General features: G+C 42.2%; 2 protein-coding genes and 1 long non-coding RNA gene across 3 annotated transcripts in view; 1 reads left to right on the top strand and 2 right to left on the bottom strand.

The window, feature by feature from the left end:
• The window catches only part of LOC133545570 (gastrula zinc finger protein XlCGF26.1-like), a 384,938-nt gene that overhangs the window by 146,721 nt on the left and 210,600 nt on the right, over window positions 1–27,617 (bottom strand). The window lies entirely within an intron of this gene.
• On the bottom strand, window positions 905–16,901 carry LOC133545605 (uncharacterized). The gene is made up of 3 exons (XR_009804879.1): window positions 16,746–16,901; window positions 13,941–14,163; window positions 905–2,741 (listed from the first exon to the last, which is right to left on the bottom strand). It is a non-coding gene; the product is annotated as an uncharacterized LOC133545605 (long non-coding RNA).
• LOC133545586 (gastrula zinc finger protein XlCGF57.1-like) lies at window positions 16,855–26,033 on the top strand. The gene is made up of 2 exons (XM_061891321.1): window positions 16,855–17,172; window positions 23,657–26,033. The coding sequence occupies exon 2, from the start codon at window positions 23,707–23,709 to the stop codon at window positions 25,120–25,122; it is 1,416 nt and encodes a 471-aa protein (XP_061747305.1). The 5' UTR covers window positions 16,855–17,172; window positions 23,657–23,706; the 3' UTR covers window positions 25,123–26,033.

Raw genomic sequence — 27,617 nt, 5'->3', positions numbered from 1 at the left:
CTGTGAGAATGTGCTTGAGAGTGGCTGGCATGGAACAAAGGGCGCCGAACCACTATAGTGAAGATTAACTGATGTTGGAAGGATATCATATGTCTCTTTGATGACAAAGCTCAACTGCCTCACTTCCATGGCCCTCATGTTCTTGCCAGCTGATCTTCCTCCTCTCCACACTGTCCCATCTCGTCCACTGACCCTGTTTGCCCAGAGACACTGCCTTGGCCCATCTTGCAGCCTCCTCCTGGCGGCGTACGTGGTCCATCACCATCTTTCTCCGTTCTGGTGCTGTGGCCTTACTCCAAGCTGGGCAGGTAGCTGTTAGCCCAAAGCCTCCTCTTCCTTGCTGCACATAGCCCACAATGTCAGCATGTCTGAGGTCTGTTGTTGCTTCTTCCACTGCTTTGACTGGTCTCCATTTGCTCCCTGTCGCCAAGGGCGGTGCATTGTTGCTCTCTACTAAGTCTCTGGATTCATTCAGTGTCATCTGGAGTCTAGATTTTTGCACACTTGAACTCCTCTGTGAGACTGGTGAGGGGCAGCTTGATGACACCCTCTTTGTAGAAGCCTACGGTGGTAAGGCATTAGGGGTGTGGGAAAAAATTTATTCGAATACGAATCCAATCAAATACGCTGTGCGATTCAGAATCGATTGTCATTTTTAAAAAAATCGATTTTTTTTTTTAATCAATCCAAACCACTACACATCAATACCATAACAATGCAATCTAATTCCAAAACCAAACCTGACCCAGTAACACTCAGAACTGCAATAAACAGTGCAATCAAGAGGAGACACAAACACGACATTTATAAAAATAAAAAAAAGAACAATAGTGTCACAGTGGCTTACACTTGCATCTCATCTCATAAGCTTGACAACACGTTTTCACAAAGATAAAATAAGTCATATTTTTTAATTTGTTTAATAGTGAAAACAAATTTACATTATTGCAATCAGTTGATAAAACATTGTTCTTTACAATTCTAAAAGCTTTTTAAAAAAATCTACTACTCTGCTTGCATGTCAGCAGACTGGGGTAGATCCTGCTGAAATGCTATGTATTGAATGAATACAGAATCGTTTTGAAAAAAATCGATATATTATCGAATCGTGACCCCAAGAATCGATACTGAATCGAATCGTGGGACACCCAAGGATTCGCAGCCCTATAAGGCAGTGGTCCCCAACCACCGGGCCGCAGAAGAATTTTTCATTCATTTATATTAAAAAAAAAAAAAAAAAAATATATATATATATATATATGTTTTTTTTTTATTAAATCCACATAAAAAACACAATATACACTTACAATTAGTGCACCAACCACAAAAACCTTCCTTTTTCATGACAAAAACGTCCCTTTTTGTTCTAATGGTGCTGGAGAGAAGACCGAGGTGTGTAAAGATATTCGGCACATTTTCTGAAGATGGTCACTCTACTCATATGTTTTTGTCTACCTTGCTGCCCCTCCTTGGCAGGCATTTTTGGAAATATGTGAAGTCAAACAATAAAGAGTCAAAATCATGCCTTGAGGTTAGGGATTAGGGTTATTTCAAATCCTGCAGTTTCATTTACTGTTGCTGTTCTCACCAGCACACTTGTGTTTCTTACACTGCTTCTTATAAGAGAATCTTTCACCACACACACTGCAACTCAACACTTTCTCTCCTGGGTGTGTTCTCATGTGTGCTCTAAGGTTTGTTAGGTCACAAAAGCTTCTGTTGCAGATTGAACAGGAATGTGTTTTTTCACCAGTGTGCGTTTTCCTGTGTCTTTTCAAATGTTGAATTTCTGCAAAACCTTTACCACAGACTGAACAGGAAAACGGTTTTTCACCAGTGTGTGTTCTCATGTGCACTTTCAAAGATTCCTTCCTCGGAAAAGAAGAGCCACATATTGAACAGATAAAAGGTTTTTCACCAGTGTGTAACCTTGTGTGTTTTTTCAAAGTCTGACTGTGTGTAAAACTTTTACCACGTATTGAACAGGTAAAAGGCTTTTCACCAGTGTGTATTGAAATGTGTTCGTTCAACACATTTTTTTCTGTAAAACCTTCATCACAGAATGAACAAGAAAAAGGTTTTTCTCCAGTGTGGGTCCTCGTGTGTACTTTTAAACTCTTACGTATTGTAAAACATTTACCACATTCTGAGCAGGAAAACGTTTTTTCTCCAGTGTGTGTTCTCATGTGTACTTTCAGATAAGAACGGGAACGAAAGGATTTGTCACAGTGAGAACATGTGAAGTGAGTGTTGTCAGTGTGACATGTCTTATCATCTTTAGAGTCTTCATCATCAGTGTCAGGAGTGTGACGTTGTGTCCTCACTATCTGACAGTGGAGCTAAGAGCTTGTCTGCTTGTGATCCTCCACAGTGGTCTCCATCAGCTTCTGTTGTCATGTGTTGTGTTGAGTTGCTGCTTGGGGGCTCCGCCTTTCTCTTCTCCTCACTTTTACCTTTGACCTCTTCATCTTCACTCTTCACGAGGACGCCAATCACTGGGAACTCCACCAGTCATTCAAGATGATCTCCCTCCTGACTGATTTTGTGTTCCATCGCTTCCTCTTTAATGTGGAGGGTCAGTGAATCTTCCTCTTCCTTTTTACAGGGAAGCGTCTGTGTCAAAGAAGAAAAGGAGACGCCAGAGGGTCTGTGGCACCTGGTCGTCCTCTTAGAAGGATCCTCCTTCACCATTCTGAAGCTACACTCCTGTTTTTCAGTCAGAAGGTGTTCTTCACAGACATCTGCAGGATACAAAACGACAAACATGCTTGATTTGCTCAGTCACATGAGGCATTCAGTATGTTTACATGTACTTAAAATAATAAGTTATTACCGTATTTTTTCGGACTATAAGTCACAGTCTTCTCCACAGTCCAGTGGGGGGTGAGACCCAGCCAAACCAAAAAAAATTAAAAAACATTTTTTTATTTATAGTTTTGCCAAGTCTCACCCCCGGCCAAACTACAAAAAAAAAATGTGACTTATAGTCCAAAAAATACGGTATATGAATTGGCCTGAAAACAAACACGCTGCTCTTTACAACATTATTCACAGGAAAAGAAGACAGACTGTTACGAGTGGTGGGCAATGTGGCCTAAAATCTATATAGCCATAAATTCCATTTAACCTGAGTGCAGCTATGATAGGCTCCAGCGCCCCCTGTGATTTTAATGTCATTTACTGAGGTATAAACATGGAGAAAAGATTAGGTCGTTTACAGTGTAAATCTGTATTCTGTATTGTTGGCTGTGCTATGATGCCTCCTTGTGGTCGAGTTCTCTCACTGCGAGTGCTGTGGATTGAAAGTATATTTCCTTTTGCTTCACGTTAGGGATATCCCGATCCAGGTTTTTGCACTTCCGATCCGATAACGATGTTGTTTTTACACTTCCGATCCGATACCGACACTGGCCGATACTGGCCTATCCGAGCATGTAATAAAGTTTAAAGTTATTTAGCCTACTTAGTTGTCAGATTCATGTTGAAAATGGTTTTAATACGCTTGATAACAACTAGCCTGCTGAATTAGGTGAGTTTGAATAATACACAATGGTCGGTAACAAGAAACTGACTTGTTTATTCAAGGATAAACACAAAATAGACACAATTATACATGACAAACAGAAATGGCATCATTGAACAGTGAAAAAGTGAACAGTATAAAGTGCGAATAATGCTGTAAACATTATTAAATAAAGCAAAACACACAAACCTGAGTGGGAAAAAATGTCTATAACTCAGCATCAATACTTGCTCTTGAACAAGTGTAAACTTAAAAAAAAAAAAAAACTATCCACAAACTCCCTTCAATTGTTTGCCCCCCCTGACTGCAGTCCGAGCATAAAGGGGAGATTCTTTCTAACAAAGACGAGCACCTCAAGATGCTCAGGTGTCAGCCTGCTCCTGTGTTCATTAATGATGAGTGAGGCTGTGCTAAAAAGCCCCTCACTCTCAACACTTGTACAAGGAGCATTGAGGAACTTGGCTGCTCTCCTCCAATATCTCGTCAAAGTAGCTGCCGAGGCTGCAGGTTGAGCTTCCAGCCTCCATTCCTGGTGTTTGCCTTGCTGTCTCAGCCTTAGCCACACCTTCTCCAGTAGGGATAGTCTTCAGTTCTTTTTCCATTTTCATCACCTCTACCTTTAGTGCCCCTTTGCCTGATGCAGGTTAGTAGAACTAGTGAAGAACCTTAACATTTGGATAAAATGTAATAAAGATATATCAATTATTTAATATTGATTCAGCCAATCTCCACCTATTAATGTACAATTACAACAAGTAACTCACAAAATAGATCCGAAATGATCAACAGTGACATTCATTTCCTCACCCATCATATAACTGAAGGAGAATAAGAATAATAACAATAATAATAAATAATACTATTATAATAATAATACATTCCCATCACTTTATATCTATGAAACATTAGGCTACTGAAATACTGACAAAGAAATAAATGCCAGCTGTAGAGTAAAATATTTTCAATATAGTACTGAAGCTTATAACATGCTCAAATAATTATAAAGCTCTTACTTGTCTTTGTAGCGTGGATCTAGCATTGTTGCCACGGCATAGAGGGGTTCAGTTTCCACATGGTCAAAACGTGTGTGGATCGCATCGAGAAAGGTGCCCTTCATGGTTTGAATCCCTCGGTGTTCTTCGCTCGCACTGTCTAGAAAGCATGTCGCACCAACTTCGGCTGTCAGCTCTTGGAAGGGTTTAAGAATTGTTGCAGTTTTCTCTAGCAGCGACCATTGGTTGCCTGTTGATGTTGGTGGCAGAGTGCTGTCGCTACAGTATGTTCATCTTTTTCGTTTTGTAGGGTAAAATAGTCCCACACAGCTGACATTTTTACCGTAACTTTTAATTTACATTGCCGTTTTAACGGTTAGGACACAGACCTGTGGATGTGTTGAAGGTAGGGATGTCCCGATCCGATATTGATATCGGAAATCGGTCCGATATTAGCCAAAAAGGGAATATTGGATTTTATTGGACTGAATCTAAAAACTCCGGTATAAGCTGTCCATTTGCCGCTGCAGCACTTCTATAATAGGTGACTGGTTTGATCACACTCCAACACAGTAGGTGGCGGCAATGCCCCTTAATTAACGTTGGTGGCGGCCGCGGAAGAAGAGCGTCTCTGATCCAGCATGCACAGCCCGCGTGATCACAACAACGACAACGCGTGTGCTCAGCAAAGTGTAGTGATGTCGGCTGTGTGGAAGTATTTTAACTTAAACTCGGACAAAGACGTTGGTGCTAAATGCACCATTTGTCAGGCGCAAGTGTCCCGTGGAGGGACAGAACCGGGAAGGTTCAATACAAGCAACCTAATCGCACATTTGAAAAAACACCACAAAAAAGAACATGAGGATTTTCGCGAGAGCAACAAGGCAAAGCTGCACACCTCTGGCTCGCTTCAGCAACCCACGCTGGCCGAAAGCTTTGCAAGACGTGACAAACTACCACGGTACAGCAAAAAGGCAATGGCCATAACAGAAAAGATAGCCCAGTTTATTGTGCTTGATGACCAGCCCCTGTCGGTGGTGAGTAATGTCGGGTTTAAACGCTTAATGGAGCACCTCGAACCTCGCTACATTATTCCTAGCCGCCACTACATTGTAGACAAAACTATACCCCAGATGCACGAAGAGGTTAAAAAGTGTATTGCCGCACACGTGGAGAAGGTAAACGCTATAAGCTTCACCACAGACATCTGGAGCTCAGACCATCGTCCGCTGTCTCTGTTGAGCCTGACTGCGCACTGGGTGGACCCTGACTTCACACTGCAGAGAGCAGTGTTACATGCACGTGAATTCAGGGGATCGCACACAGCTGATGCAATCACGCACGCCATGGAGGAGATGCTGCATGACTGGAAGATTGAGAAAAATAAGGTCCATGTCGTTTTAAGAGACAATGCTGCCAACATGAAAAAGGCAATGGATCAGCTAGGTGTATCAAGCTTAGGATGTTTTGCTCACACTCTTCAGCTTGTAGTCCATGAAGGGGTCTTGTCACAGCGAGCTGTAAGTGATGCACTAGCCAACGGGAGAAAAATAGTGGGCCACTTCAAACATTCCCCCAAGGCTTATTCAAGCCTTGAAGACCTGCAAATAGAGCTGAATGTCACACCAAAACGTCTCCAGCAGGATGTCCAGACACGATGGAGCAGTACAAAGTACATGATTGACAGCCTCATTCATCAAAAACGGGCACTGCATGCCTACTCATCTGAAGAAAACCACACCCTGCCAGCCATTCTAACAGCAAACCAGTGGGGGCTGTTGGAGAAGACCTCAAAGGTTCTGACCCCTTTTGAAGAGCTAACAACTCTAGTCAGTGCCGCGTCTGCTACCACAGCCGATGTCATCCCCTCTGTCCATGCACTGGTACGGTTTCTCAGTAAGGAGAGTGAAGATGATCATGGGATCCTAACTGTGAAAGCCACCCTTCTGGATGCAGTCCACAGACGTTTCAGGCATGTGGAATCCGAGCCCCTCTACACCGTGGCAACACTGCTGGATCCACGTTATAAAGACAAGTAAGGGAATTTATGTTAAATTCTTACATTTATTTAGCCTAATCTGATGTATATGAGAAAAACTGTACTGTTTACAGTGAGTTGGTTGTAGCCTATGTGACTGTGTTGTGAGTGCATAAAATAAGATTACAGGTTATATTACTAAAATATGCATGTTACATTATTTTATATATTTTATATTTATGCCAGGTACTTCACAAACCCGGAAAACCTGGGACATGCAAAAGCAGCGTTAAAGGCAGCGGTATGTAAAGTACAAGAGGAGCTGAAGACCACGCCTCCACCTGATGTGACCAAGCCAGTGGACAAGACTCCACGGATGGCGGGTGCAAGCAGCAGCCTTGGCAGCTTCTTTGACGAAATACTGGAGGAGAGCAGCACAGCAGCAGGTCCATCTGACCAGATCACCACAGGGGCAATCTGTGAAATGGAGAGCTACTTCTGTGAGGCTCCGATTGAACGGAAGAGCAACCCTTTACACTACTGGAGCCTAAACCAAGCTCAACTCCCCACCATGGCAGCAACAGCAGCTAAAGTCCTCTGTGCTCCCTGCACAAGTGTGGAGAGTGAAAGGCTTTTCAGCACAGCGTCAATTATCATTGAGGAGCACAGGAGCAGGCTGACAGCACAGCATGCCGAAATGCTTATCTTCTTAAAAAAAAATCTCCACATTATGCTCGGACTGCAGAAAGTGGAGAAGGAGGAGGAGGCGTATTAAGGGTAGTCAGCACTGACTGATTATTATTTGTTTTATGCTCTGGTTATTAGAGTGATATGTTTATTGTGTTTACACTATTCTTCAGTGAAGACTAAGAGTAATTACTACATTGTTTTGGGCATAGTCAGTCAGTGAAACTGGAGCTGTGAACTCTTAATTTAGAGCAGTTGGACAGTGGACAATATTCTGTTGTTTTTGTGGTTTTTGTCCCTGCCCACAGTTGTTTCCAACATATGCTGACAGTAAAAAAATAACTGAAGTGAACTTGAATTGTTTGCACTTTAAAACGTTTTTTTTTTTTTTTTATTGGATTTATTTAGGTTATTTTTCAGGGTCTTCTAATTTATTTTTGATTTATTCTATTCAATTGTATAATTATGTTGGTATTAGTGGTTATTTTGCATTTTAAATATAACATTTAGTTTTTATTGGATTTGTTGAGGTAATACTCTTATGTTGAAGGTTAAAATTTATGTAACCAATTGGTTAATAATAAATGGGTCAGTTTTTCCTATATCGGCTCTTGCTGACTATTGTTTTCTGTTTTAACACTACAACATCAATAACAGTAACATCACTTTATCAAACCTTTTCTAACATTCTACAAAACAAAATAAGGAATAAATATATGTATGATTCATGCCTATATCGTATCGTATTGATATCGGTATCGGCAAATACTCAAGGCTACAATATCGGTATCGTATCGGAAGTGAAAAAGTTGTATCGGGACATCCCTAGTTGAAGGTGTGCTAGAAAATGCGGAACTAAGCTTAGGGAGCAGCAGAAGAGTGGAATGTATTATTTAAATCGGTGCGTTGAAAAGCACGGACCGGATTTTTTTTCAAAACTGGATCCGGACCGGCATTTTCCCATGCCTTGCCGATACACATTTTTTGGCAAATATCGGCGGTAGATCCAATCCAAATATCGGATCGGGACAACCCTACTTATGATGGGCCTTTTTGAGGCACATGGCACTGTACAGTTCATCTAGGGAGGAGAGAGAGCAGCCAGTGATCTTCATGGCACTTTTTATGACCCTCTTAAGTGCATTTCTCTCTGCTCATACCATACACACATGCAGTATGTCAGCACACTCTCTATTGAGCAGCGGTTAAAAGACAAGCGGTTTTTGTGACAGATGGTTCTTTTTGAGGAGGCTCAGAAAGTAAAGTCTCTGCTATGCCTTTTTAATGATCACTGAGGCGTTCGCACTCCTTGACAGGTCTTCCTCGATCTGGATGCCCAGGAATCTGAAGTTAGAAACCTTTACCACATAGTCCCCATTGATGTACAGTGGTTGGATGTTTAGCATTTTTTTACTTCCAGAAGTCCAAGATCAGCTCCTTTGTCTTGGTGGTGTTAAGGACCAGGTTGTTTTCCCTGCACCACCCAGTCAGCCGCTCTACTTCATTGCTGTAGCCCAGGGGTCACCAACGCGGTGCCCACGGGCACCAGGTCGCCCGTAAGGACCAGATGAGTCACCCGCTGGCCTGTTCTAAAAATAGCTCAAATAGCAGCACTTACCAGTGAGCTGCCACTATTTTTTAAATTGTATTTATTTACTAGTAAGCTGGTCTTGCTTTGCTCGACATTTTTAAATCTAAGAAAGACAAAACTCAAATAGAATTTGAAAATCCAACAAAATATTTTAAAGACTTGGTCTTCACTTGTTTAAATAAATTAATTTATTTTTTTACATTGCTTCTTATAACTTTCAGAAAGACAATTTTAGGGAAAAAATACAACCTTAAAAATGATTTTAGGATTTTTAAACACATGTACCTTTTTACCTTTTAAATTCCTTCCTCTTCTTTCCTGACAATTTAAATCAATGTTCAAGTAGATTTATTTTTTTTATTGTAAAGAATAATACATTTTAACTTAATTCTTAATTTTAGCTTCTTTTTCTTTCGACAAAGAATATTTGAGAAATATTTCCATCCATCCATCCATCCATCATCTTCCGCTTATCCGAGGTCGGGTCGCGGGGGCAGCAGCCTAAGCAGGGAAGCCCAGACTTCCCTATCTCCAGCCACTTTGTCTAGCTCTTCCCGGGGGATCCCGAGGCGTTCCCAGGCCAGCCGGGAGACATAGTCTTCCCAACGTGTCCTGGGTCTTCCCCGTGGCCTCCTACCAGCTGGACGTGCCCTAAACACATCCCTAGGGAGGCGTTCGGGTGGCATCCTGACCAGATGCCCAAACCACCTCATCTGGCTCCTCTCGATGTGGAGGAGCAGCGGCTTTACGTTGAGCTCCTCCCGGATGGCAGAGCTTCACACTCTATCTCTATGGGAGAGCCCCGCCACCCGGCGGAGGAAACTCATTTCGGCCGCTTGTACCCGTGATCTTATCCTTTCGGTCATGACCCAAAGCTCATGACCATAGGTGAGGATGGGAACGTAGATCGACCGGTAAATTGAGAGCTTTGCCTTCCGGCTCAGCTCCTTCTTCACCACAACGGATCGATACAACGTCCGCATTACTGAAGACGCCGCACCGATCCGCCTGTCGATCTCACGATCCACTCTTCCCCCACTCGTGAACAAGACTCCTAGGTACTTGAACTCTTCCACTTGGGGCAGGGTCTCCTCCCCAACCCGGAGATGGCATTCCACGCTTTTCCGGGCGAGAACCATGGACTCGGACTTGGAGGTGCTGATTCTAATTCCGGTCGCTTCACACTTGGCTGCGAACCGATCCAGTGAGAGCTGCAGATCCCGGCCAGATGAAGCCATCAGGACTACATCATCTGCAAAAAGCAGAGACCTAATCCCGTGGCCACCAAACCGGATCCCCTCAACGCCTTGGCTGGGCCTAGAAACGTATGAACAGAATCGGTGACAAAGGACAGCCTTGGCGGAGTCCAACCCTCACTGGAAACGTGTCCGACTTACTGCCAGCAATGCGGACCAAGCTCTGACACTGATCATACAGGGAGCGGACTGCCACAATAAGACAGTCCGATACCCCATACTCTCTGAGCACTCCCCACAGGACTTCCCGAGGGACACGGTCGAATGCCTTCTCCATGTCCACAAAGCACATGTAGACTGGTTGGGCAAACTCCCATGCACCCTCAAAAACCCTGCCGAGAGTATAGAGCTGGTCCACAGTTCCACGACCAGGACGAAAACCACACTGTTCCTCCTGAATCCGAGGTTCGACGATCCGGCGAAGCCTCCTTTCCAGTACACCTGAATAAACCTTACCGGGAAGGCTGAGGAGTGTGATCCCACGATAGTTGGAACACACCCTCAGGTCCCCCTTCTTAAAGAGAGGAACCACCACCCCGGTCTGCCAATCCAGAGGTACCGCCCCCGATGTCCACGCGATGCTGCAGAGTCTTGTCAACCAAGACACCCCCACAGCATCCAGAGCCTTAAAGAACTCCGGGCGGATCTCATCCACCCCCGGGGCCTTGCCGCCGAGGAGCTTTTTAACTACCTCAGCCCCAGAAATAGGAGAGTCCACCACAGATTCCCCAGGCACCGCTTCCTCAAAGGAAGACGTGTTGGTGGGATTGAGGAGGTCTTCAAAGTATTCCCTCCACCTATCCACAACATCCGCAGTCGAAGTCAGCAGAACACCATCCGCACCATACACGGTGTTTATAGTGCACTGCGTCCCCTTCCTGACGCGGTGTATGGTGGTCCAGAATCGCTTCGAAGCCGTCCGGAAGTCGTTTTCCATGGCTTCGCCGAACTCTTCCCATGTCCGAGTTTTTGCCTCCGCGACCGCTAAAGCTGCACACCGCTTGGCCCGTCGGTACCCGTCTACTGCCTCCCGACTCCTAAGAGCCAAAAGAACCCGATAAGACTCCTTCTTCAGCTTGACGGCATCCCTCACTGCTGGTGTCCACCAACGGGTTCTGGGATTACCGCCACGACAGGCACCAACAACCTTGCGGCCACAGCTCCAATCAGCCGCCTCGACAATAGAGGTTCGGAACATGGTCCACTCGGACTCAATGTCCATCACCTCCCTCGTGACATGTTCAAAGTTCTCCCGGAGGTGTGAATTGAAACTCTCTCTGACAGGAGACTCTGCCAGACGTTCCCAGAAGACCCTCACAATGCGTTTGGGCCTGCCAGGTCTGTCCGGCATCCTCCCCCACCATCGCAGCCAACTCACCACCAGGTGGTGATCGGTAGAAAGCTCCGCCCCTCTCTTCACCCGAGTGTCCAAAACATAAGGCCGCAAATCCGATGACACCACTACAAAGTCGATCATGGAACTGCGGCCTAGGGGGTCCTGGTGCCAAGTGCACATATGGACACCCTTATGTTTGAACATGGTGTTTGTTATGGACAATCCGTGACAGGCACAAAAGTCCAATAACAAAACACCACTCGGGTTTAGATCCGGGCGACCATTCTTCCCAAGCACGCCTCTCCAGGTTTCACTGTCGTTGCCAACATGAGCGTTGAAGTCCCCCAGTAGGACAAGGGAATCACCCGGGGGAGCACTTTCCAGTACTCCCTCGAGTGTACCCAAAAAGGGTGGGTATTCTGAACTGCTGTTTGGTGCGTAAGCACAAACAACACTCAGGACCCGTCCCCCCACCCGAAGGCGGAGGGAAGCTACCCTCTCGTCCACTGGGTTGAACTCAAACGTGCAGGCTTTGAGCCGGGGGGCAACGGGAATTGCCACCCCAGCCCGTCGCCTCTCACTGCCGGCAACGCCAGAGTGGAAGAAGGTCCAGTCCCTCTCGAGAGAACTGGTTCCAGAGCCCTTGCTGTGCATTGAGGTGAGTCCGACTATATCCAGCCGGAACTTCTCTACCTCGCGGACTAGCTCAGGCTCCTTCCCCCCCAGTGAGGTGACGTTCCACGTCCCAAGAGCTAGCTTCTGTAGCCGAGGATCGGACCGCCAAGTGCCCTGCCTTCGGCTGCCGCCCAGCTCACAATGCACCCGACCTCTATGGCCCCTCCTATGAGTGGTGAGCCCATTGGAGGGATGACCCACGTTGCCTCTTCGGGCTGTGCCCGGCCGGGCCCCATGGAGACACCAGGCGCTCGCCATCGTGCCCTAACTCCGGGCCTGGCCCCAGAGCGGGGCCCCGGTGACCCGCGTCCGGGCAAGGGAAATCTGAGTTCATTTTGTTGTAATTCCATAGAAGTCTTTGAGCTGCTCTTTGTCTGATCACTCACCTAGGACCTGTTTGTCTTGGGAGACCCTACCAGGGGGCATGAAAGCCCCCAGACAACATAGCTCCTAGGATCATTGGGACACGTAAACTCCTCTACCACGGTAAGGTAGCAGCTCAGAGAGGAGGAGTAATATTTCATTATTTATAATTAATTATTAATAATAACATAGAGTTAAAGGTAAATTGAGCAAATTGGCTATTTCTGGCAATGTATTTAAGTGTGTATCAAACTGGTAGCCCTTCGCACAAATCAGTACCCAAGAAGTAGCTCTTGTTTTCAAAAAGTTTGGTGACCCCTGCTGTAAGCAGACTCATCCCTCCCAGAAATGAGTCCAACTATTGTGGTGTCGTCTGCAAATTTAATAGTGGTATTGCTGGCATGAGTGTGGAAGGTGTAGAGTAGGGGGCTTAGCACGCAGCCCCTGTGGGGAGCCGGTGCTGATGCTGATGGATGCTTAGAGGTGGGATCCTACTTCCACCCTCTGAGAGCGATTTGTCAGGAAGTCCAGGATCCAGTGGCAGATGGAGGAAGACCGTCCCAGCCCCGTCAGTTTGGGCACCAGTCTGTGGTGGAGGATGGTATTGAACGCAGAGCTAAAATCAAAAAAGGGTAGCCTTTTTTGTCCCCACCAATGATGTGCACCGCCTCAAGGTACACACTTTGTTGACTGCTAATGGAGTCAAGTAACATCTTGAGTGCCGTACTAGTATGTAAACAGCCGTTAGCATGACAAAATTAAACTCCTGTGGAAGGTAGATGGGTCTGCATTTCACAGTAACGTACTGCAGTGACTGGTAACAGTCTTGATGTTGGTGCACCAGCTGTTGTTGACGTCGATGCATAGCCCCCCTCCTCTGCTCTTACCGGAGTCATTGGTTCAGTCATGCCGACGTGTTGTGCGGCCCGCTAACTCGATAGCCATGTCCGGGATGAGCGGGTGAAGCCACGTCTCCTTGATGAGCAGAATGCAGCTGTCCCTAAACATCTTATTTGTTGCAATCTGCAGCTTCAGCTCGTCCAGCTTGTTGCTAAATGAGCATCTTTTTTTAAATTTTCCTGAAGGAACTCTCCTGAAGGAATCAATAAAGTACTATTTATCTATCTATCTTGCCGTGTCTTCCTAGCGACATCCTTTGGTTTAAAACTAATTCGACCAACTTCTCGGTGTATGGCCAAAACCTTCGCCGATACAAGTGTGAGGCATGATTTATAATCTAGAACAAACTTTTACCAACTCAGAAGCGATGCAGCAGCAGCTCAGTAGCTAGTCTACCTCTCTGCGAGCAAGGAGCCGTTTGACTAAAAGTAGTTCCTCGAAGTTGGCTCTTACAATTACAATGCTGCTAAAACTTGGCTAATATACAGGTCACTACAGGTAAATGGATTAATGTTGGTGATTTTAAAGGGGCTTTAAAGGTACAATAGAGGATTATCATTACCTATGTTAGCTGCGTTGTACTAGCCGTTTTTAACTATTTAGCATACATATTGGATGACATCTAGATGTTGTGCTTACTTGGACTGTGATGAAGCTGTGAGGACTCAGGTGGTTTGTTTTCATGGGCTTCCGTCTTCACAGAGACAACAGTCAGTGGAAACTTGCTGTGATCCGCCTCCTCCTGCCCTGGAACAAACTCTTCCTCCTGAGTAACCCAGAGATCCTCCTTTTCTTCTTTAATATGGAGGGGCTGTGGATCCTCCTACTGCTGAAGGGGACGTTCTTCTTGACGAGCGTTCATCTGTTGGACGTCCGCAAGACAACACAAACAAACTTCAGCTCAGATGTGTCAAATATTTTTTGTCCATCAAATATAACATTTTCCAAGTGGACTGACACCAATTTGTGGTGATGTTCTTCTACACATGGAATAATCATCAGTGATTGATTATTATGAATTGTGTAATTGATCTTGTTTTCTGCATTTACATTAATTATTGATAAAAAAGTAACAACTTAAATAGAAAACCTCCTGCTGGGATTTTAATACTGTCATGACTACATTAAGTCAGTTTGCACGTATAAAAGTTTCATTGTGCTGCAGCATCAAGTCACGCCAACTCGCTCCTCCCACTACCAACCTACCAGCCAACCTTGACGTGCACCTCCAAAATAGTCCCACCTCACGTCAACGGTGACCAGGATTACATAGCTGTGGTCGGTTGGCTTTACTTTTACGCGCAATATCCTCTCTTTGTTCTTCCTTCTGCTAAAGCAACATTTTTAACCCAACAGAAAACAAACAGAAGTGCAGCGAAACACGTGTAACAAGTGCCAGCGAATGTGGCCGTGCGATAGTAGGTTGGTTGAACCTCACTCACACATAAAGAAATGTGCCGGCGTGAGAATATATATACCCACTATATTGCCAAAAGTATTTGGCCACCCATCCAAATGATGAGAATCAGGTGTTCTAATCAATTATAAAATCAAGCAGTTAGGCATGGAGACAGTTTCTACAAACATTTTGTAAAAGAATGGGCCGCACTCAGTGATTTCCAGCGTGGAACTGTTATAGGAAGCCACCTGTGCAACAAATCCAGTCGTGAAATGTCCTCGCTCCTAAATATTCCAAAGTCAACTTTATTACAAGAAAAGTGAAGAGTTTGGGAACAACAGCAACTCAGCCATCAAGTGGTAGGCCACGTAAACGGACAGAGAGGGGTCAGCAGATGCTGAAGCGCATAGTGCAAAGACTTTCTGCACAGTCAGTTGCTACAGAGCTCCAAACTTCATGTGACCATCCAATTAACCCACGTACAGTAGGCAGAGAGCTTCAGGGAATGGCTTTCCATGGCCGTGTAGCTGCATCCAAGCCATACATCACCTAGTCCAATGCAAAGCGTGTGATGCAGTGGTGTAAAGCACGTCGCCACTGGACTCTGGAGCAGTGGAGATACCTTCTCTGGAGTGATGAGTCACGCTTTTTTCATCTGGCAATCAGATGGACCAGTCTGGGTTTGGAGGTTGCCAGGAGAACGCTACATTTCCGACGGCATCGTGCCGAGTGTGAAATTTGGTGGGGGAGGAATTATGGTGTGGGGTTAGTTTTTCAGGAGTTGGGCTTTGCCCCTTAGTTCCAGTGAAGGCACTTATATATATATATATATATATATATATATATATATATATATATATATATATATATATATATTATATATATATATATATATATATATATATATATATATATATATATATCCATAGTGTGTCGGAGCCACCATGGATTGGACTTTCACAGTATCATGTTAGACCCGCTCGACATCCATTGCTTTCGGTCCCCTAGAGGGGGGGTTGCCCACATTTGAGGTCCTCTCCAAGGTTTTGTCATAGTCATCATTGTCACTGGCGTCCCACTGGGTGTGAATTCTCCCTGCCCACTGGGTGTGAGTTTTCCTTGCCCTTATGTGGGTTCTTCCGAGGATGTCGTAGTCGTAATGGTTTGTACAGTCCTTTGAGACATTTGTGATTTAGGGCTATATAAATAAACATTGAGATATATATATATATATATATATATATATATATATATATATATATATATATTAGAATATTTGGGTACCTCATGCTTTGATTACAAACAAAATATTTATGTGTTCAATTTGTGTGCAGTATATTAAAGCCATTTTTAATATTTAACATTTATTTCATTAAATCTTTATTTTTGTCTCACTGAATGAGCATTAATTGCTTACACTTCTGCAAATAGTGTATTCGTAATAACAAGCATCAGTTGATTTAATTTCCATGATATGTCTGCCCGAATGCAGCTGAGGTAGACTCCAGCGCCGCCCGCCCCCGCAACCTCAAAAGGGACAAGAGGTAGAAACATGGATGGATGTCATCAAGGTAATAGAAGTGCGTGCAAACAACATCATTTGTATTTATTGCTAATAAAGTTAGCACCAAAACAAAGCAGACCACTGCAATGTATTTGTAATATATTATATTACACTGTCATAGTAATAATAAAAATAAATTTAATAATATAATTTTATCCTGTAAAGCATCTTTGAGTACACTGAAAAGCGCTATAGCAAATAAAATGTATTATTAGTATTATTGTTATTATAATAACATGTGATTTATTCCAGACTTAAATGACGAGACGTTCGTAACAAATATTTAATGACGTTAAGGGTGACTGTAATATAAAGCAAAAAAACAGTTAAAGTATTAAATAAGTCAATATAATTCTCACAGAGAAGATATAAAATACACTCCGTAAAAATAACACGCTAGCATTTGCTACAAAGGCCTGCTAGCGGGCTAACGTGCTAGGTAAATAATAGAAATAATATAAAAATATATAATTTATATTACCTCATGAGCCGCGTGTAGAAGGGAGGAGTGGAATATATTCTTCCTATTGTTACACCAGCAACTCTTAAATGGGACTATTTTTTTTTTTTGTTCTGTGGCCGGGAGAAGGAAGTGTGCACCACTCTTTATTGTCCCAGTGAAACACGTGTTTGGCCAACATATTTCCACCGGCTGAGATCACTTCGATGACGTCACACAGGAGGAAGAACGAAACAAGATGGCGTCTGGCGGAGAATACGTTGTTTTAGTTGTTATGGTTTCTAAGTCTTAATTACAACGTACATGTGCACATGTGTGTCGTTTAACAGAGTAAACGTCGTTATTAATTGTTTGTATGTAAGCTAGCCGAGCCTGCTGGTTAGCTTAGCTTGTTAGCTGCTAACAAACAGAGGCGGAAGTGATCGACACATCAAAGCAGAGATCCAATGTAAGTGTAAATTGTTTTTATTGAGTTTGAGTTTATTTCGAACATTGTGTGAACATGTCTAATTTACAAATGGTGTGAGTGTTGGTGACTCAGCGACTAACTGCTGCCGTTGAAGAAATATTTGTGATGATAGGAAAAAACAAAAAAACGATAGAGTACAAGGAGGAATTTTGTCCAACAAAAGAGGAGAAGGAGTGACAATATTAACTAGTGGACGCTGTTTTCAAGAAACATAAAGTTGTGTTACACATCCATCCATCTATCTTCTGCTTATCTGCGGTCGGGTCGCAGGGGCAGCAGCCTAAGCAGTGAAGCCCAGACTTTCCTCTCCCCAACCACTTCGTCCAGCTCTTCCCGGGGGATCCCGAGGCGTTCCCAGGCCAGCCGGGAGACACATAGTCTACCCAACGTGTCCTGGGTTTTTCCCGTGGCCTCCTACAGGTCGGGGGGAGTTGTTTGTGTGGCATCCTGACCAGGTGCCCGAACCACCTCATCTGGCTCCTCTCAATGTGGAGGAGCTGTGGCTTTACTTTGAGCTCCTCTCGAATGACAGAGCTTCTCACCCTATCTCTAAGAGAGAGCCCTATTTCGGCCGCTTGTACCCGTGATCTTGTCCTTTCGGTCATAACCCAAAGCTCATGACCATAGGTGAGGATGGGAATGCTGATCGACCGATAAACTGAGAGCTTTGCCTTCCAGCTCAGCTCCTTCTTTACCACAACGGATCGATAGAGCATCCGCATTACTGCAGACGCCGCACCGATCCGCCTGTCGATCTCACAATCCACTCTTCCCTCACTCGTGAACAAGACTCAGAGGTACTTGAACTCCTCCACTTGGGGCGGAGAGGGGGGGGTCCTACACCCTTTTCCGGACGAGAACCTTGGACTCGGACTTGGAGGTGCTGATTCTAATCACAGATGCTTCACATTCGGCTGCGAACCGATCCAGTGAGAACTGAAGATCCTGGCCAGTTGAAGCCATCAGGACCACATCATCTGCAAAAAGCAGAAACCTAATCCTGCAGCCACCAAACCGGATCCCCTCAACGCCTTGACTGAGCCTAGAAATTCTGTCCATAAAAGTTATGAATAGAATCGGTGCCATTGCGGAGTCCAACCCTCACTGGAAAAGTTTCCGACTTACTGCCAGAAATGCGGACCAAGTTCTGACACTGATCATACAGGGAGCGGACCGCCACAATCAGACAGTCCGATACCCCATACTCTCTGAGCACTCCCCACAGGACTTCCCGAGGGACACGGTCGAATACCTTCTCCAAGTCCACAAAGCACATGTAGACTGGTTGGGCGAACTCCCATGCACCCTCAAGGACCCTGCCGAGAGTATAGAGCTGGTCCACAGTTCCACGACCAGGACGAAAACCACACTGTTCCTCCTGAATCCAAGGTTCGACTATGCGGCATAAACTCCTCTCCAATAAACCGGAATAGACCTTCCTGGGAAGGCTGAGGATGCTTATACATATTGACACAAATGTAGAAAAAAACACTAACCTTATGACAGATGTTTTTGCAATTGTTCGATTTGATCTTTCACAACCCCTAGTGGCCACAGTAATTCATGAAGTCAAGCTCATGTCAATGAACGTTGAATGATGCGGACACGTTTGTTACTGGATACTTTCTATCAGACTTCTGTTTTGGACACATTGTGTCCGTATTAAGCAACAATAATTATTTGATATGTTTAGATGTGCTCTTTTAGCTTTGCTGTTGTGTAGCTGCTAGCTCTTTGTAGCCTACAGCAGGTGTGTCCAAAGTGCAGCCCATAGCTATGTTTTTAACCGACAACGAGGAGTGGTGAAAATGTGGTATTTGCGTGTCGGTCCAATCAGCTGCAGCTACGCCCTGTTACATCATTGGACTTAAGTCTTTGGCTTGGTAGCCAGGTGGTACTAGCACGAGCATGGGGGAGCCTTTGTGGTGGTGTCGCAGCTTGGTGGTCGTGCCGTCAGGTAACACCAGTAAGTTTCTTTCTGTGAAATATTGACTGGTGCTTTTTTCTCCCTGGACTCCGACCTCATATCTGGTGTTGTCCTTCAGACCTTGGCCAAGAAGCCGTGTAAACAGTGGAAAGAATGTGCGCGATAAGAGTATATGTGCGTGGGCATGAACTTGCACCCAGTTTCAACTGGAACTCAGGACATATGATTAGTTGCACGGCCTATTCTAATCTATATTAAACATTTCTTAATGACTTCATCCTTCATTATCTTAATTAGATCCCAACTTTGGCGAGCTGTAAAAATGAGTGACTTATTGTAGTCCATTTGTAAATAAAATGTTTTCCTAAATTATAGTCTCCTCACTTTAACCAGACAGTCATTAGAACAAAAGACCCTGCGAGGACTTTGCCCTATAAAAGGGAAAGCCTGAAAAAAGGACAGTATTGAGATGAATTCATTACATTTGCTATGAGGCATTTTATTATTGATATATTATGTTCTTATTACTTGGGGCGGTATAGCTCCGTTGGTAGAGTGGTCGTGCCAGCAACTTGAGGGTTCCAGGTTTGATCCCAGCTTCTGCCATCCAAGTCACTGTGTTGTGTCCTTGGGCAAGACACTTTACCCACCTACTCCCAGTTCAACCCACATTGTTTTAAATGTAACTTCGATATTGGGTTTCGCTATGTAAAGTGTTTTGAGTCACTAGAGAAAAGCGCTATATAAATATAATTCACTTCACTTCACATGATATCTTGTTGTTCTATTTTTTAATTTCAAAGGAACTGCACTTTTTGGTATCATTCACAGTCCTTATGTAAGGCAAAGTTAAAGTCCCAACAGTAGTCACACACTATGTGTGGTGAAATTATCCTCTGCATTTGACCCATCCCCAAGTTCACCCCCTGGGAGGTGAGGGCAGCAGAGGCCGCGCTCGGGAGTCATTTGATGATTTAACCCCCAACCCTTGACGCTGAGTGCCAAGCAAGGAGTTAAAGGGGAACATTATCACAATTTCAAAAGGGTTAAAACAATAAAAATCAGTTCCCGGTTGCTTGTTGTATTTTTTTAAGTATTCTTAAAAAATTTACCGGCCCCGGAATATCCCTGAATGAAGCTTTAAAGTGCCTTATTTTCGCTATCTTCGAAACCACTATCCGTTTTCCTGTGACGTCATACAGTGCTGCCAATGTAAACAAACAATGGGAATAGCACAGCAAGATATAGTGACATTAGCTCTGATTCAGACTCGGATTTTAGCGGTTTAAGCGATTCAACAGATTACGCATGTATTGAAACAGATGTTTGGAGTATGAAAGTATTGAAGAAGAAACTGAAGCTATTGAGCGAATAGCTATTGACGCTATTCATAGCCATAGCATGGTCGAATAGCTGCGTTAGCATCGCCGGTAAAATGTGCAGACCAAAGGATCAAGACTTTCGCATTTTGCGATAATGGAGCAACTTAAATTTGTCGATTGGTAAGTGTTTTTTTTCGCATTAAATGTGGGTGGAAGGAAACAATATAGTTGCAAATGCATCTGCAGGTTATCCATACATCTCTGTGCCATGTCTGCTTTAGCACTGCCGGTAAATAGCATGTTAGCATTGATTAGCGTAGCATGTTAGCATCGATTAGCTGGCAGTCAAGATCAACAAAACTCACCTTTGTGAATTTGTTGACTTTATAGTTGCAAATGCATCTGCAGGTTATCCATACATCTCTGTGCTATGTCTGCTTTAGCACCGCCGGTAAATAGCATGTTAGCGTCAATTAGCGTAGCATGTTAGCATCGATTAGCTGGCAGTCACGCCGCAACCAAATATGTCTGATTAGCACATAAGTCAACATCAACAAAACTCACCTTTGTGATTTCGTTGAATTTATCGTTGCAAATGCATCTGCAGGTTATCCATACATCTCTGTGCCATGTCTGTCATCGCCGGTAAAATGTGGAGACACTTTGGCACATTCAATGGGGGTCTGGCGGCAGACACTTTCGCATCTTCGGGCCAGTGGTGCAACTTGAATCCCTCCCTGTTAGTGTTGTTACACCCTCCGACAACACACCAATGAGGCATGATTTCTCCAAATTTCCAAAAAATAGTCGAAAAAATGGAAAATAACAGAGCTGAGACCCGGTGTTTGCAATGTGTTGAAAATGAAAATGGCAACTGTATTACCTCGGAGACGTCACGTTCTGATGTCATCGCAAAAAGAGCGATAAACAGAAAGGCGTTTAATTCGCCAAAATTCACCCATTTAGAGTTCGGAAATCGGTTAATAAAATATATGGTCTTTTTTCTGCACCATCAAGGTATATATTGACGCTTACATAGGTCTGGTGATAATGTTCCCCTTTAAAGCCAAATTGGTTGTCTGCGGTGAAAATAAGATCCCCAACTCTGTATATTTCCACTTTCCAGTGATTTAGATATAGCATGCTGGCTCGGGCGATAGGTTAGTAATTGTCCATTGTCCCTACCTTACCAGCCTTGTCTTTCATGACAGCTACTAAAATAAGTGTCAGCCTAGCAGCTGGCAGGATGCCATGCATTACCAACCTACCAATATATACCTACTGCATGTACATAAAACCTTAATGGAGGTGTTTGGATGTTTTTTAAGTTCTTTGTAGGCAGAATAGTGCGACTCTAATAGCCTCTATTGTAAGCAGACTTTTGATCGCATTTATTTACTATTTAGAATCTATAAAAGACAAAAAACATATGTGTTCTTGATAGTAAAAAATTAAATTAAAGTGTGGTTCCCTTTTAAGTGAAGTGAAGTATATTTATTTAGCTCTTTTCTCTAGTGACTCAGAGCACTTTACATAGTGAAACCCATGATCTAAGTTACATTTAAACCAGTGTGGGTGGGAGGGTGGGAATGGGAGCAGGTGGTTAAAGTACCTTGCTCAAGGAAACAACAGCAGTGACTAGGCTCAAACCTGGAACCGTCGAGTTGCTGGCAGGGTCGCTCTGCCAACCGAGCCACGCTGGCCTTAGAATATATTAAATTCTATCAAAATCTCATAAAAATCATAAATACATTCTAGATATGTCTCAATAATTCCATGAACAATATTTGTATTTAGGAACTTTCTAATGTAACTTGTTTCTATCTACACTTCTGTTAAAATGTAATAATAACTTATTCTTCTGTTTTGTTAAAATGTAATAAGTACTTGTTTGCTGTTTGATACTTTACATTTAAGAGCTTTAGCAGGGTTTCTGTGGGTCATTAAAAAGCATTAAAAGTCATTCAATGGACTTTGCCTAAATTAATACCTTAAATGGTATTAAAAAGCATTAAATACGATGTCCAGAGGCATTAAAATATTCATGCAATCGTAGGCCGGGACCGATACAAATGAAAATAAACCTAATAATTTAATACTTGCCATCATCAATAAATTGCTATGTCCGTCTGTTTCCTTTTTGGTCTGTGGATTTTAAACTGGACTAAGAGTTCTCACTCTGTGCATCGCTCTCAGCACCTGAACATGTTTATTCCACAGTAGACTTACATGAACAAAGTAAGCCTCTTGTCAGTCATTCACAATCTTTCTTTTGGCTAGTTGCAGTTCTCCTCCACAACAGTTTAATGTTAGAGATTGAAATAGTCATTTTAATACAACACTGTAGTAGTACAGGCCCCCATATAGCTGCCCGGGATATGCCTGTTATTTGATTCTTTAATTTTGGGCCCTTTAGAATTAGCATGTGTTCGTCCATTTGTGTCAAGGAAGTTAAATTAGGTCTGAAAACTTTTTGACAAGTTGACTTCATGTCCATTATGACATTTCAAAATGTATAATACCACCCGCCTTAAACAGAATATTTTACTTTGAAAATAAACTAAATAATTTATTTTGTGTTTATGCATGACTTCCTGTCCCACGCGAGCAGAGTTTAGCTCAATTCAACTGCCTTGTTGTGTCGACCACTAAATATACAAGCCAGGTGATGGAAACTGACGCAATGACTTGAAAAAAACAAAACGAAACTGGTCTGTCGCCGTGGCGCCGCCGTTCCACATTCAGTGGAAATCCCCGGTTACACTTACAAATGTTGCTAGACGAGATAAATGAAACCATGAAGCAACACTTTCAACCCACAGGACTCGCAGTGCGCGAACTCGACCACAAGATGGCGTCATAGCACAGACAACAATACAGAATACAGATTTACACTGTATACGATCTAATTTTTTCTCCAAGTTTACACAGCAGTAACTGACATTAAAATCACAGGGGGCGCTTGAGCATATCCCAGCTGCACTTAAGTGGAAGGGAATTTATAGCAATTTAGATTTTAGGCCATATTGCCCATTCCTCGTAAAAAGTGGTCTTCTTTTCCTGTGAATAATGTTGTAAAGAGTAGCGTGTTTGTTTTCAGGCCAATTCATATAATAACTTGTTATTTTAAGTACATGTAAACTTACTGAATGCCTAGTGTGACTGAGCATATCTGGACATTTCTTAAGCATGTTTGTCATTTTGTGTCCTGCAGACGTCTGTGAAGAACAACTTCTGCCTGAAAAACAGGAGTGTAGCTTCAGGATGGTGAAGGAGGATCCATCAAAGAGGAAGATGAGGCGCCACGGACCCTCTAGCATTTCCTTTTCCTCTTTGACACAGACCCTTCCCTGTAAAAAGGAAGAGGAAGAGGAGGAACACAGCATCAGTCAGGAGGGAGATCATTTTAAAGGACTGGTGGAGTTCCCAGTGACTGGTGTCCCTGTGAAGAGTGAAGATGATGAGGTCAAAGGTGAAGGTGAGAAGAGGGGAGGGGCGGAGCCTCCAAGCAGCAGCTCAACACAACACATGACAACAGAAGCTGATGGAGACCACTGTGGAGGATCACAAGCAGACAAGCTCTTAGCTCCACTATCAGATAGTGAGGACACAACGTCACACTCTCTTGACACTGATGATGAAGACTCTAAAGATGATAAGACATGTCACACTGACAACACTCACTTGACATGTTCTCTCTGTGACAAAACCTTTAAATACCATTGTCGTCTGAAAATACACATGAGAACACACACTGGAAAGAAACCTTTTTCTTGTTCAATCTGTGGCTTATCTTTTACAAGGAAGGAACATATGAAAGAGCACACAAGAACACATATAGTAGAAAAAACGTATGTGTGTCATGTGTGTGATTCAAGGTATATACGAAGTAAAGGTTTGAAAGAACACCTGAAAAGACACACTGGGGAAAACCTTCTTAAGTGTTCTGTGTGTAATTCAAGTTTTGTCCAAGGTGATCATTTGAAAAGACACATGAGAACACACACAGGAGAAAAACCTTTTAGCTGTTCACTCTGTAGTAAAAGTTTTGCACAAAGTCAAAATTTGAAAGTACACATGAGAACACACAGTGGTGAAAAACCTTTTTCCTGTTCAACCTGTGGCTCATCTTTTACAAGGAATGAATATTTGAAAGTGCACATGAGAACACACACTGGTGAAAAACCTTTTTTCTGTTCAGACTGTGGTAAAGGTTTTACAAAAAAAAACGTGTTAAACGTACACCTGCTAATACATACTGGAGAAAAACCTTTTACCTGTTCAATATGTGGTAAAAGTTTTACACACTGTCAGAGTTTGAAAAAACACACACTTTTACACACTGGTGAAAAACCTTTTACCTGTTCAATCTGTAGTAAAGGTTTTGTACAAAGTAACACTTTGAAAGTACACATGAAAACACACACTGGTGAAAAACCTTTTTCCTGTTTCGTATGTGGTAAGGGTTTTGCACAAAGTCAAAATTTAAAAAAGCACACTAGAACACACACTGGTGAAAAATCACATTCATGTTCGATCTGCAACATGAGCTTTTGTGAACGATCAACCCTTAGAACACACATGAGAAGACACCCAGGAGAGAAAGTGTTGAGTTGCAGTGTGTGTGGTGAAAGATTCTCTTATAAGTACCAGTGTAAGAAACACAAGTGTGCTGGTTAGAACAGCAGCAGCAAATGAAACTGCAGAATATGAAATAAACTGTCAAGACTTTAATTTTGACTTTCTAACAACATCAGCACATATAACATGTGTGACATTGTTGTTTGTTTAACAATCTTTTTAACAGGTTTCTACATTTATAGATTAGATATTTTATATTAGTGCTTTTTTCAGTCAAGTATATACATTAATATGCAACTTTGTGTACTTTTTTTTAAAAAATTGAACAGAATTACCATGAATTGATCAACGTGGACCCCGACTTAAACAAGTTGAAAAACGTATTCGGGTGTTACCATTTAGTGGTCAATTGTACGGAATATGTACTGTACTGTGCAATCTACTAATGAAAGTATCAATCAAAAAAAAAAAAACTTTGGCTGAAATGGTGAGAGTAAACAGTACAAGACATATTTTACATAAAATAAATATTTTATGTGTATATTTATATGCTCATCAGACAATTTTAGACTTATTCGTAATACTGTTTTTATAGGTGTTTGAAATATTGAAGTGTGACAAATTTGTATTTATAATTGTTAATAATCTTATAGATTAGCCTCTTTATATGATATACATATTTACTGGTTCACATCTGAAACATCTTCTGGACCACTTCAGGAAGCATATTATTATTTACTTTATACATCATTTGTACAGTTGTCTTTTATACAATTTTGAAATGTGTGACTTTATGAATCATTTGTTGGGTCTCTATACCAGTGTATCAATTGTCTTTATTACACTTGTAATATGATTGTTTTGTGATTGTTTTATATGTATGTCCCCAGACCTTTATGCAATATAAAAGTGAGAGAAAAAGGCTGAATTGTTTGTGGAAGGATGGTTTTGTTTTTACAAACATACATTCCTGGATTTAAAAAAAAAAATCCCCATTGTTGTGTTTTAAACTTTTTTAATGTTTTTTTTTTGTCCTTTATAAACATCCCCAAAACAATGTCAATATCAATCAACGTTTGGCGTGTCAGCCGAAAGCCAATATTGTACATCTTCCCACAGAGATTTACTTTGCATACATTCACAAAATAAACAGTTTATTTTGTTTCCCTATTACAGAACGATCAAGGAATATCATAAAAAATATCTTAAGTAGTAAATTCCCGAGTTTTTTTTTTTGTTAAATGAACTTTTTGGCTTTTGGAAGAATGGAAACTTTCAAGTTATTCGTATTTTTTATTTGTTTGTTTTGTTCCAGATAAAATACAATAATAAATAATTAGTAAAGTATTGTCTAATTTCAGAGTTTCAAACCTGTAATATTGTGTCCATTCACCAAAAGCCCAGAACATTTAGAAAATAGTCCTGAAAAACATTATATGCTGTATTTAGAATATTTTGAACGAAAGCTTTTATAATTTTTAAAAATGTTTTTGTCCATTTGTCGGTCATACTTAATTAAATATTCAAATAATAAAATACTTTTATCAGTCAATAAGTGCATCAGCGACCAAATGCCTTTTTCAAACCATTGCTGTACAAAGATGTTTTTTTTTCTCTCATTTTAATACAACACAATTCCATAATAGAGTTGTGTGTGTGATGAAGTTGTGTTTGTAAATTAGTTTCCAGTTCAACAACACTTGCTGGTAGGGATGGATATTGTTCACCTTTTAACCGATTAACAAATCCCGGTACTTTGAAATCGATACCAATCCTTAATGAACCCACTTGTTGGTACTTTTGTGTGTGTTAGTAATATTAATTGTTTGTGATAATTAAATCTACATTTTTATTGCAACATTTAAAAAATTAGTTTGTTATGATAAATGTTGTCCTTTAGTTACATTTTGTTTCATTATCATAGTATCATTTACAAGTAAGTTTATTACAGTTGCAAGTCCAATACGCTAGATGGTGGTAGTGTAAATTCATAGTGTTTTTGTTGCGCCCAAAAAAGTATTAATAATGTACATATTGTACTTATTACCAACAAGTCTTATTTATAGTTGTCATTAAGTAAGTTAGGTGTTAACGTCATGAGAAATTGCTATTGCTAATCAGCAACATATCAAAAGCACAGCCAATATATATTAGCATCAAGCGAGCACAACTTTCCGAAAAGTGGAGACTTATTTTACCCACTTTGTAGCATTTTTTAAGTAAATTTCTTAGTTAGCATTGACAATTGCAACATTTACCTAAAGGTAGTTTGGCAGGGTCCGCTCTCAGTGCTGCTGGAGTGATCAACAAATGTCGAACAGAGGTCAATTTACTTTCAAGTTGGATATTCAACAGACATTCAACATCCAGCCAGGCTGACTGTTTGTCCCCGGCATTGAAAACTCATGCCACGTCTGTCAGTCCCTGCTGACAAGTGCTTTAGTTTAAGGGACCGTCAATAAAGTACTTGTCATTGGCTCATAAAGAATGTTTCAATCGTCAGTACCTTTCGTCATAGAACCTCAAACCGACTTTCATATTGTTTGTTCATCACTGCTAGAATAGAATGGACTTTATTGTCATTATATTTGCAT

This window comes from Nerophis ophidion, linkage group LG28 (genome assembly GCF_033978795.1).
Source record: "Nerophis ophidion isolate RoL-2023_Sa linkage group LG28, RoL_Noph_v1.0, whole genome shotgun sequence".
NCBI lineage: Eukaryota > Metazoa > Chordata > Actinopteri > Syngnathiformes > Syngnathidae > Nerophis > Nerophis ophidion.
The sequence above is the reverse complement of the archived record's forward strand: the minus strand, read 5'-3'. Positions and strand labels throughout refer to the sequence as shown.

Coding starts and splice junctions, on each gene's coding strand:
- LOC133545586 (XM_061891321.1), top strand. CDS start 23,707: ATGGTGAAGGAGGATCCATCAAAGAGGAAGATGAGGCGCCACGGACCC.